At 44.7% G+C, this 12,668-nt stretch overlaps 1 protein-coding gene and 1 long non-coding RNA gene across 5 annotated transcripts in view; one reads left to right on the forward strand and one right to left on the reverse strand.

Annotated features, from left to right (window-relative positions):
* The window catches only part of MINDY4 (MINDY lysine 48 deubiquitinase 4), a 113,789-nt gene that overhangs the window by 45,561 nt on the left and 55,560 nt on the right, over positions 1 to 12,668 (forward strand). For all 4 annotated transcript variants that reach the window (XM_001500529.5, XM_070264768.1, XM_014739157.3 and 1 more), the window contains exon 6: positions 9,049 to 9,107. In XM_001500529.5, the coding sequence (XP_001500579.2) occupies positions 9,049 to 9,107 (59 nt within the window). The remainder of the gene's footprint in view (positions 1 to 9,048; positions 9,108 to 12,668) is intronic.
* LOC138923794 (uncharacterized) overlaps positions 1 to 12,668 on the reverse strand; it is a 28,076-nt gene that overhangs the window by 8,417 nt on the left and 6,991 nt on the right. The gene's annotated exons all lie outside the window — the stretch shown is intronic.

Genomic DNA, 12,668 nt, shown 5'->3' on the forward strand with positions numbered 1-12,668 from the left:
CTTCTATGGAGGACTTCGATTTTTTAAAAATGTCTTTTTAAGTCAGCTTGCCCTCAGGGATCCGCCTCACTGAGGCTTCCTTCCGAAGATCAGTCCTCAACGAGAGCCTTTAAACACAAGTGCTGTTCAGAGTTACTGCTGGGAAGGCAGGAACCGAACACAACACAGCCACCCCCAGAGGGCACCTCTAAGTGCTTGCTTCATGCACACACACACTGAGAAGTGCCTGCGGGTGGGGATGGTGTGGGTCTGAAGAGCTGAAGCCCAGAATCGCTGGATGTCATGATCCTTGCAGCCTCCTAAAGATGAATCTGGCCAAAGGGAAGTTTTATTAGTTTGTTGTCAGGTGATGCCAATCTTTTCTGGCACAGGCTGGTCCTGTGGCTTCTCTCTCCAGTTCCTATGTGTCCACTGACAACTGAACAACTCTCTGCTTCGTTACTCTCTCTTCTCGTTCATTCCAAAAGGATGTTCTGTTTGAAGCAGAATAGTAACGAGTGCTGAACCTGCATCAGGAAACCTGGACTCTGGCCCCGGGGTTGTCAATTTCACCTGTCTTGTTCCAGTGCTCTAGTGTAATTCTAGGATAAATATGAATCTGGTGTGTTACTATACAATTTGTAGTATAAATTTGAATCTTGTGAGATACTGGACATCCTCGTCTGGCTGCTGCCTCCAGTAGGGATGCTTTTCATGCTTCAGTGTTAGGATGTTCTGTGGGGTTCAAATATATATATATATATATATATATATATATATCAAGTAAAGCAAAACCCTTTCCGTCTGTTGAGCTTGCTAAGTTTTTATTTTTGAGTATATGTGAGTTTATTTTTATCAAATGATTTTTCTACATCTATTGAGATTATTTTGCATTTCTTCGCTCTGTTGGTGTGAATTATATTATTAGATTCTTCAGTATTAAAATATTCTTGCATCCTTGCTTAGCCACAGTTTTCTTCAAACTCATGGCTGATGCAGTTTTCTATTATCTTATTTCACATTTTTGCACTTATATTTACAAGTGTTAGGTTTTTGGAATCAAGGTTATGCTAGCCTCGTTAATCATCCTCTCAGCTAACCTGTAATGGTTACTGTGTGTTGGGTACTATTCTCAGTACTTGATATATTAACTCGATTAATTTTCACCATGATCTTTTGAGGTAGGACTGTTATTAACTCCACTTAATAGAGGTTCATGATGGCTCAATTTTCCTATTGAATTGTTCCTTTTGTTTTTCCATAACAAGTAGGTTTATCACTAATAATACTTTTTATTCCAAAGTCTGTTTTTATCTGATAGTATTTAGTACATTAGCTTTAAATGGTTGGCAAGCAAGTGACATATTTTTTTCCTATGCTTTACTGTTCACCTTTTGTGTTATATATCTTGTGAAACAGCATATAGCTAATTTAAAAAATCAATTTGAGTGCCTCTGTCTTTTACTGGTAACTTTAATTTGTTCACCTTTATTGTAATTACTGATATACTTGAATTCATTCATCCTGCTATATTTTTTGAATTCATTCATGCTGTTATATTTTATGCTTTCAGTTTGCCACACTTTTATTTGTTCTTCCTTTTCTTTCCTTTTGTTTTCTTTTTTGCTGAGGAAGATTTGCCCTGAGCTAACATCTGTGCCAGTCATCCACTATTTTGTATGGGGATCGCTGCCACAGCATGGCTGCTGGTGAGTGGTGTAGGTTTGCACCTGGGAACAAACTCTGGCCCCACCGAAGTGGATTGTGCCAAACTTAACCACTAGGCCATGGGGCTGCCCCCTCTTCCTTTCTTTTTTTCAATTAACAATTTTAAAGTGAACAATTCAGTGGCATTTAGTACATTCACAATGTTGTGTAACCGCCACCTCAAGTTCTAAAACGTTTTCTTCTCTTCAGAGTAAAATATCTTCCTGTTAAGCAGTTTCTCCCCATTCCTCCCAGCCCCTGGCCCCTGGCAGTCACCAACCTATGATAGTTCACGTAAATAGAATCATGTAATGTGTGATTTGTTGTCTCTGGCTTTTTTACTCAGCGTAGTGTTTTCGAGGTTCACCCATGTTGTAACACGTATCAGTACTTCATTCCTTTTTACAGTATAAAAATAATCCATCGTATGAATAGATAGCATTTTGTTTATCCGCTCCTCCATTGGTGGACATTTGGGTGGCTGCCACATTTTGGCTATTGGGAATAGAGCTGACTTGAACATGTGTCCCTGTTTTCAGTTCTTTTGGATATAGACCTAGGAGTGGAGTTGCAGCGTCGTTTGGTAATTCTATGTTTAGATTTCTGAGGAACTGCCAAACTGTTTTCCGCAGTGGCGCTTTCTTAGGAATTAACTGATATGTATATTTTTCCTTCTTCTGCTTTCTGATTTGGAAGTTAGCCATGATGTTTTTACTGTTTCAGTGGTTACTCCTAAATTTTTGATCATAATTGACTTAAAGTTTAAGTTTCATCAATCTCTCTACCCCCTCAAAAAATGCGAGGAATTTAGATTTTTAGAGAGCTTTCACTGTGATCATTTCCCCTTCCCATGTTCTCTGTTTGTTATTGTCTAGGATTACCTCTTTGTTTTTAGCTACTCCCAGATTAGTTGCTATTGTTAATATTTTTATTGTCGGCTCTCGTTTAGGTTTATCTAAATGTTTACGGATTTCTTTTCCCACCGTTGCTCTCATCCTCCTCTTTCCTTCTGGGTTCAGTTTCCTGCTTCCTGGAGGAAGTCTTTTAGTAGTTCATTCAGTGAAGGGCTTCGATGGTAAACTTTTTTAGTGTTTGTCTGAAAATGTCTTCATTTTGTCCTTACCTTTAATATTTTGAATGTTAAAGATGTCTTTTGTTAAAGTAATTGTTGTTTATAGCTCATCTACCTTTTCTCTAAGATTTTTCTCCTTGTCTTTGGCATGCTGGTAGTTTCCATATGACATATCCAGATCTGCATTTATTCTCGCATGTACCGTGTGAGGCTTAGTATGTTTCTGCGAGGATTCACGTCTGGTAAGTTCTTAGCAATTATCTTTCACTAATTTCCTTTCTCACATTCTCTTTATTCTTTCCTTCTGGAACTCCTTTTAGATATATATCAAACTTAAATTTTTTCTCTTCTATGTCTCTTATTTGCTCTTTCATATATTTTGTCTCTCTTCTGATTAAGTTGCATTCTGGGTAATGGCATCTGATAACTTCTAGTCATTTATCTCTTCACTGTATTTGGTCACCTGTTTAAGCTTACTGGAAGTTTTTTCCCCCAACTTTAAAAATGTTCTAACCTGTAGAAAAGTTGAACAGTACAGTGAACACCTATATAACCTTCACCTACATTCAGCAATTCTAAGATTTTATTGCCCTTGTTTTTTTTCTCTCTCTTTCTTTCTCTTCTCTTCTCCCCTCCCCATATATATTATATGCATTTGTAACACACACATTTTTGACGATCCATTTGAAAGTGAATTCAGATATCGTGGCATTTCACCCCTAAATATTTCAGCTTGCATGTCCTAAGGACAAGAACATTCTCCTAGATAACCACAGTACCATTATCACACCTGAGACATTTCACACTGATTCCATAGCATCAGCTAACATAAAGCCCATGACCGACTTCCTCCAAAATCTTCTTTTAGGCTTTAGTCTTTTCAATCCAGCATCCAGTCAAAGTTCAGTCATATTTTGTTGCCATGTCTCCAGTTTCTTTTAATCTCAAACGATTTCCCCTCCATTTTTAGTTTTTCATGATGAGTGCCATCTGGTTGTCTCACACAGCGACCACATTCTAAATATGTCTGTTTCATTACTAGATTTATGCTGAACATTTTCTGGCAAGAACAATGCATGCGTGTTGTTATGTCCTTCCCATTAGGCCACATCAGGAGCACAGAATGTCAGTTTATTTTCGGTGATGCTCAGTTGTATCCCTCTCTTAAGGTGGTTTCTGGCAATCTCTCCATCATCCTAAAGATAACTTTCCCTTTTGCAATTAATATAGAATCTGTAACTTTCAGATTATATGAGTATCCTGTGCGTCAAACACATTTCAACCAGTGGTCTTAGCGTCTGTTGATGATCTTTTACCATAGCAGGAGTTTATAAAATGGTAATTTTCTAGTTTTTATCGTTTTATCATGTTTTTTACATTTATTGGTTGATGGTGTTCTATAGAGAAGAACTTCCTATGATCCACGCCTGCCCTTTCCCTCCCTCCATTCCTCATTCTTCCAGTTGCTGACTCATGGATTTTTAAAAAATAGATTTGCTATGTTATTATCTATCACCATCATTACGTGCCCATAAGTTTTTTATTTCTATGACTGTATTTACTTTTCAAAGCTGCCCATTCTTTTCTCAAGTGTCTCTTTCCTTATGATTTCCATTCCTTTTAAAACTTTCTCCACTCTAATTACAGACTCTTTTAGATTGTTGTTCTCTTATCTCAAGTTCTTGGGAGTCCTATTTGTTGTGTCAGCTGGCTTTCATTTATGGTACATCATTTTCTCATATATTTAATAGTTTTTTGTTCTGAGCATATTTTCCAGTGGGGCTTTAGAAAAATCTTTCTCTCCCCCAGGGAATCTGGTGTGACCTGCTTTGTTGAACTGCCCCTCCAGAGCATTTTACTTCGCTTCTGATAGGTGTGCTGGGGTAGCACTGGCTTGGGAAAATTTTATGTTAACTCCTCATCTTCTGGATTCTTGTGCTATATGAGTAGGACTCCATTCATGCTGGATTCTGAGTTTTCATCAAATAGAATGTATAGTAAGTGATAAATATCTTTCTTCTCACGGGACACCTTTCTTTTTTTTTTTGAGGAAGATTAGCCCTGACCTAACATCCACTGCCAATTCTCCTCTTTTTGCTGAGGAAGATTGGCCCTGAGCTAACATCCGTGCCCATCTTCCCCTATTTTATATGTGGGATGCCTGCCACAGCACAGCTTGATAAGCAGTGTATAGGTCCGTGCCCTGGATCTGAACTGGTGATCCCTGGGCTGCCAAAGCAGAGCATGCAAACTTAACTGCTACGCCACTTGGCCAGCCCGTCATGGGACACCTTTCTTTTGTAATCCATAACTAATTTAGCCAGGTTTCTAGTACCAAACATACAGGAAGGAGCATCTCCTTGTCTCTGTCTTTATGTTCAGACCTAGTGGGATATTCTGAGTGCTGGGATGCAGAAGCCGTAGAGAATCTTCGAGAATAGTGTGACCTGGGTACTTCAGTCCTCTCATAGCCCCGGCACCTGCTCATGTCCCTCGGTAAGTAGGCATGCTCAGGCTTCCCCCAAGGTGCAGGTGAGACATCTGATGCCCACAGAGGGTAAGTGACTTGCCCACGGTCATACAGAATGTGGGGAGCAGGGGCAAGAGCTCAAGTCTCTGAGTGGCTCCTTGCACCAGCCAAAATTCAGTCCAGGGGTTGAGTCCTGGTGCCATGTCCCCCCCAACACCCGCAGTGCCCTGTCCCTTGCGTCTCCTGTGGGGGCAGGAAAAAGAGCTTGGGTGGCAAGTGGAGGCCTCAGACATAGCAAGCAAGCTGAGTGTCTACAGCCTGGCTCCCATGGATTTATTAGGTGCACACTTTGACACACGTCTCTGGGTTATCTGCACAATCGCATTTTGAAAAAATGTTTTGAATCCCTGATTTATCTTTTTTTGACATTGTTTTTCATAATAGTTTTCACTCAAAGGCAAGAACATGCTTTTAAACTGACCTTTTAAACTCTGTAATGCTTTGTGCCACAAAGGGACACATGAAAGGAACAATGAGCACATTCCCTAAGTGTGAGCGTGATTGAAGTCTCCTCTGGTGATGAGATCTGTGGGAAATGGGCACAAAGCATCGGAGCTGGGCTCCTGCAGCTGATGGATGGCGCTCTGGTGGAAGTCCCATGACCCAGGAGAGGCCCTGCTGTACCCTACGCAGCAGGAACATCATTCCTGCTCTCACCATGGCTCGCGGCCACCCATGTGCCTTCGGGAGCCCAGGGGGGTCACTTGGGAGGTCTGGACTCTGTCCCATGGTCCCCAGGAAGCCATGGAGGTTCCTGGGCAGTGGAAAGAAGCATAAAATGGAAGAAAGAGCAAGATAGAGCATTTGGAGCCAGCAGCCTGGGTTTGAGAGCTGGCTCTGGCGCTTCTAAGTTGTGTGACCTTGTGTGAGTTACCTAGCTTCTGTGAGGGTCACTCCAGTACTCGGCACGTGTTTACAGAGCACTGACTAGGTGCTGGGCACGCAGGATACAGAGGCAACCAAGAGAATCTTGCCATCCTTTGTTCCTCCTTGGTTATGTCTCTCCCCATGTGTATTAGTTTCCTGCAGCTGCTGTAACAAATTACCGCAACTTAATGGCTTAAAACAACGTGGATTTGTTACCTCGCTGTTCTGGAGGACCAAAGTGTGAAATCAGTTCCACGGGGCTGAAGTCAAGTTGTTGGCAGGGCTAGTTCTTTCAGAAGGTGCCTGGGGAGAATCTGTTTCTTTGCTTTTTCAGCTTCTAGGAGCCACCCACATTCCATGACTTGTGGCTCCTTCCTCCATCTTCAAGGCGCATCACTTCAACCTCTGCTTCTGGCATCACATCACCTCTCTTCTTCTGTGTCAGACGTCCTTCTGCTTCTCTGTTATAAAGATGCTTAGAATTACATTGGTTCCACCTGGATAATCCAGGATACTCTCTTCCATCTCAAGATCTGTAACTTAGTCCTAAATGCAAAGTCCTTTTTGCCGTTTAAGGTACCATCCACAGATTCCAAGGCATGGGTATCTTTAGGGTCATTATTCAGCCTCCGATACCATATCATATTGTGACTTACGTCTGTCCGTTTTTCCTGGCTGAGGTTCCCTCAGGAAACCAGGCCTGCCAGGTAACTGTCATGTGTTTGCTGGATGAGTGAATGGAGAAGTGAATGAATGCATGCTTTGGAGTTGAGAAGGAGGTGACGTCCCACCAGGGCTTTATAGGGTTAGTATGAGTTTGCCAAAGGATATTCTAGCTGATTGAATAGCTTAGGAGAAAGGTATAGAGGCATAGCTGGAGAAGTTCAGCATGGAGGAATGCAGGGGGAGCGTGAGGATACAGAGGGAGGTCAGGCTGGGGCGGTAGGTGGCCAGATCATAGATAGCTCATAGGGCACCCTAATGGGACTGGATTTTATTTTATAAGGAAGTATTATATGTGATGGTTGCAGCCATTATCTTTGGAGTCATTGCCTAGGTTAGGATTCCTGTGCTGCCACTTACTTGCTGTGTAACTCTGGGAAAGTTACTGGACCTCTCTGACGCTCAGTGCAATAACTACTTCATAAGGCTGTTCTAAGAAGCAGATGGCTCTTGATACTTGCAAAGCACGCAGCACAGTACCTGGAACAGTCAAAGGAGTCAGAAAGGCTTTGCTGTTCTTATTTCTGTCATCATTATAAATATGATTATTGCTGTTGATGATGATGATGATGGTGGGGAACCTTTGAAGAATTTCAGCCAGGCCATGGCATGGTCAGATTTGCCGTTTAGAAAGATGCCTTTGACAACTGTGTGAAGATGTGGGGGCTGGCGTGGGGGGCGGGCATCACACTGGGGGTCAGGAAACCAGTTAGGAGGCTGTTGCAATGATCTGGGTAAGAGACAAGGAGGCAGAGAGCAGAGATGGGTACAAGAGAGATGTGTTGCCTCCAGGATGTTCCAGAGATGTCTTTGCTGCTGCTGTGCCCTGCTTGAAATGGTTCAAGGCGGATTTTAGAGGCCATCTAGTACCCATGTCTCGGTCCTCATTTTTCACACAGGGACTCAGAGGCACAGCCAGAGGAAGGCACCTTGCATTAGTTTCTGGATGAAATAGTGACAGAAGGGATAGATAGAGGTAGGACTCAGGTCCTCAGCCGTTAGTGGCAGAGCTGGTGGGGATGGCAGAGGCATGGCTGGCAGAGGGTTCTTATGAAAGCACAGTCCCTCATTGCTGGGGCCAGGGAGGGGTGGCTCTGACACAGTCTCTGCATCGCCTCCCTCTTTCACACCCTTCTGCTGCTCCCCTATGCCTTAGCTCCTCTTTGCAGTTCTTTCTTTCACCATTCCCCCGAGAACACTTGCAGAATCCTGGTAGCGTAGGGGTATAGGAATTTTACAGTTTCAAATGGAAGAAATGGGCTTGACTGAGTGCGGGAGGACAAGGGGAGGATTAGGGCTGCCTGGGAAGGGCGGGGAAGCAGCTCCACGTTCCAGCGCGCAAGAAAGAAGCCTGGGATCCAGAGCCGTACGTGCGTGCTCGCGGCTTTGGTACTGTGTGTCCTCCGCGGTCTTCCACTCACGCCCCTTCATACATCTTCAGGAGGAAGCCAATTCAATAGAAGGGACCACAGCAAGATTACGATCGTTACTTCAATCCTATCTTACCCTGCAAGGATCTTGGAGGAAAATATATTTCAATGCCACGTTCAAAAGAGCTGTCATTTTTTAATATAGTAAATGGGTTTTCAGAGAGTGATGTAATATTGTTATTTTTAATACAGCCTTTTAAAAAAATGATTTTACTTTAGTTCACATATATGCATGCTGGAGGAAACAAAAAGAACCTAAAGAGGGCTAAGATACAGGTAGATCATTTTAAGAAAGTTCTGCCTACACATACCTGAATTTACAAATCAGAATCATGGGCAATTTTTTCAGGTAATAGAAGGATACAGGACAGGTTCTTTGGTGCATTTCAGAGGTTTCTTATAAATAGCTACTGATAGCTTTGTAAGAAGGCGAGCAAAAACAATATACAGAGAGATGAGATGAAAAAATCTGTGCAATGATTGCAAGGACTTGATTTGTTTGTGTGTGTCTGTAAGAACACAGACTTGAAAGGCACCTTGGAGGCCATTTGGTCCCATCTGGTATGGAACCTCTTGGTGGCTCAGAGAGGGAGTGGGGCAAGGCCCACACAGAGTGGCAGGGCCAGGGCTGGAGGGAACCCGTCTCCTGAACCCCTAGCCGGTACTCCTCCCATTCTTCTCTGCTGTTTGCACTTCTCTGTCATGCTCCTCTGGTACATTGACGTTCTCTTTTTTTCTAGGAAAAATCAGCTGCCAGTGTCCAACAAGGCCGATGATGAGCTGGGAGTCCTGCAGCTCGGTAGGTGCAGCTGGTGCCTCTGTGCTGTGCCCATCAGGGTGCAGGCGGCTTCATTTGCTCTGTCTGGGAGGTCCTGGGTCCATGGTGGGGCTCTCTGCTGGCTGGGGTAGGGGCTTCTTTCTTCCCACCTGACCTCAGGAAGGAGAGGCTGGCCGGGAGACTAGAGCAGGCTTCTCTCTTTTGGGTTGATGTCTTCTTCCACCGACTGTCTTTCTCTCCTGGAGAAATCCTTGTAAGAAGTCTGGGTGTTTCTGGATCCACACTGGGTGGCCAGAGGAGACTTTTCTGCTGCATTTGGAGGTTCTTTTAGGGTCATTTAGAGCCTACTAAGGTCTCCAGAAGACAGTTCTCAGTCAAAACAGTGGTACAGCTCTGCCTGGGGAAATCCATCCTTTTAAAAATATTTATCAACATATTATTGAGGTGTAAAATACAAGCTGTGAAGTGCATCAGTGCACAGAACTTTAGCGTGCCTCGGTGTGTCTTCACATACGTTTACATCTGTGTGACTTCTCTCCGAGATCAAGGTGGAGAACGTGTCGACCTACCCACTCTGTAGTGTTGAAGGAATCTTTCTTTATCTCTTTTTCTATAATTCTCTACTCCCCAAAGACTGAGTGTTGCAGGGCTTGTCAAAAGCAGCAGGAGAACAGAGGATGACGAACCAACGAGCAGACATGAAAGTGCCGTTGACATTTGCTCTTCTGGAAGCCGGCAGTTTACCTGTTGCACCACTTTGAGATCTAAGAGTTATTCGCATGCTTTTCCTCTCCTTTTAAGTGCTCCCTTTTAAAGCGAAGGAAGCAAGCAGTGCGCCCTTTAGAAGCTTCTCGTGTGAGGCGCGCAGTCTGACGGTTTGCTTAGATGAAGTTGAAAGCGCAGGGGCAGGCCCTTGAATGATGGAGGCAGGATTGTTTATTCTGCTTAGCTCCCTTCAGAGGTAACAGTTCCTCGAGTCTGAATCATCAGACGTGGCCGGTGGGGATCGTTTGGCCTGCCTGGGAGGGGTCAGGATTCTGCACGTGGCCACGCAGGATGCAGTGCGGAGCCAGGAGACGCTGGCATCTGAAGCCGCTCCGTAAAGTGCTGCACTTGAAGATTTTACAGTGAAAGCCACTCCTGTCTGAACACGAGGCAAATCAGTTTCCAGCCTTCAGAACCCAGCAGGCTTCGACTGGAAGGAAGTTCCCTCAGAACCCAGCTGTTTGAAGTGTGTGTGTGTCTGTGTCTGTGTGTTTTCCAGAGGGAGGCAGACCCCTCTTTGCTAGTGGCTCAGCTAACGACTTAGAAAAGGAGAAGGAGATAAAAGAGAAGAGATCATGGAACCCAGTCACCAAGAGAACGGGAAAGAGAAGTGTTGGTGTGGGGGGCAGAAACAAGGAGTAAAATTTGGTTGGAGGAATGACATTCCCTTCCCCACCCCTATTCCTTTTCATTTGGTTCAGTTCAGCAAATTTTGTCAGCAGTTACCTGCCAGGGCATCTGCAGGACTATTGAAAGCAGATCAAGGTGAATAAAAAGTGGGCTTGCCTTCTTTGAGGGCAGGGTTGGGTGGGACAAAGAAGAGGTGTCCTCTGGTAGCAACGCATAGAGCAGACGATCAGCAGTTCCTCACTGCTTCAAGGGGCGTGTAAGCCAAGTTCTGTGGTGGGTTCTGGAAGTTCCCATGGTGAGGTGGTATTTAGACTGGGCTTTGAAGGATGGGCAAGGTCTTGCCCAGTAGAGATGTGAGAGGAACCACATGGTCAAAGGTCGGGAGTGTGAGAGAGAGATTGGTTTGAGGCGACTGGCCTGTAGGGGAAGGTGTGGGGTCAGGGGGAGACGGGGCTGGGCAGGAAGCTGTGGCGGGGCAAGGATGGTCTTGAGTGCTAAGGGTTTGAGTGTAGGTCATTAGCCAGTAAGGAGCACTTGAAGATTCTCTGCTGTGAGCCATGTGTCCGGGGCTGTGTGTCTGGGGCTCTCTGCATGTGTGTGGAGGATGGATTTTAGGAATAAGAGCCTGGACATTGGGAGACTGGTGAGGGGGCTCTTGGAATAGTCCAGAAAAGAGGCAATTGGACCCCTGTTCTATCTGGGGAAATCCTATGAGCATTTCAAGACCCGCTCAAATATTTACCTCTTATGAGGAGCTTCTCTGACCCTTTAAGGCAGAATTATTTGCCTCTTCCACTCGGCTCTTAAAACCTTTGGACTTGTCTCTATTTTAGCACTTGTGTTATGTTATTTCTTCAGGGCTCTGTCCCCTCTTCTAGGCAGTGAGATCCTTGAAGACAGGGGTGGTGGTGTTTTAATCATTTCTGGACCTCCTCTGTCCCACATAACCCATAGCACATCATGAGAGGTCAATAAACTGCTTGATGAACAAATAGAGAATAATGGCATATTATTGTAACAGTGGAGAGGGAAAGGGCGGAGGCAAGGGCTGAGACTTTCTGGAGGCAGAATAATCTGGAGGCTGGAGCAATGTGGTGTGTGGGAGAGGGTTGAGGTTTCAGCCTTGGTCTCCGGTGGAGGGCTGGGGAGATGGAGTCTGTTATCAGAACCGAAGCCTGGAGGGGCACCTTTCTGAGATTCCTGAGTCTGGGGCATTCGGGCGCTTCCCGGAGAAGATATCTTATACTCAGTAGGTAATACTGAGCAGGCATCTGGAAAAAGAAGTATATGGGCCTCTATTATGTATTCTAATATATGTTATGTCTGAAAACATATATATAGTTTTTCCAAAGGGTAAATAAAATGGTATGGGAAACAAAATTCCTTGCTTCTTTTCAACCAGACATTTATACCAGGGCCTTAAAAATAGCGTTCTCAAACCACTGGCATTTGCAGAAGGTTTTGTCTGCTGGGCCAACATGTCATTCTGAGTGCTTTGTTTTTCCCTTGCATGGTGGTCCCGCCACATCTGTGCCCGAGGCCTGCTATGTGGTCCTGAACCAACTTCCTGCACAGCGGCCAACTTCCTCCTGGCAGAAGCCCAGGGAGGCTGCGTCCCCCTGGGACTCCACCCGGTCCCTTCCCCTGGCCCCCAGCCTCCATCCTCAGGCTTGCTTCATGGGGCCCCAGCAGAGCATGGTTCAGCCCCGCTCCCTCCTGGACAAACTCATACTAAACAGAAGCCACCAAATAGGCGTCAATCCTGCCCCTTCTATGCCTCCAGGAAACAGTCTGGCCTGAGGCATTGAAAGGAGCCCTGGTGGGATCACTCAGGTTACTCTCCCCCTCGGTTTTGGGCCTCAGTTACCTATGGTTGAGTTAATCACCCATCTCTATTCCTCCAGTGAACATTCTCAGTATTGATCTTTGCAAAGCCTGACCTGGCCTTCTTCCCTCCCTCCCTCCCTCATCCTTCCTCCTTCCTCCCTCTTGCCTTTCCTTCCTAGTCTCCCTTTAGCCCCATCCCACACTTCCATGACCCTCCTGTCCGTAAGCAACCATTCTCATGTATTTAGTTGATATCTTTTTGCATGTGTATGTTCTTGCAAAATGTGTCGTGTTGTTCTGCGTGCAGCTATTTGTAATGGATGTAAATCGTATTGTGTTCTAGATCTCATTTGCTTTCTT

The sequence above is a fragment of the Equus caballus genome, chromosome 4 (genome assembly GCF_041296265.1).
Source record: "Equus caballus isolate H_3958 breed thoroughbred chromosome 4, TB-T2T, whole genome shotgun sequence".
NCBI classification, from domain to species: Eukaryota; Metazoa; Chordata; class Mammalia; order Perissodactyla; family Equidae; genus Equus; species Equus caballus.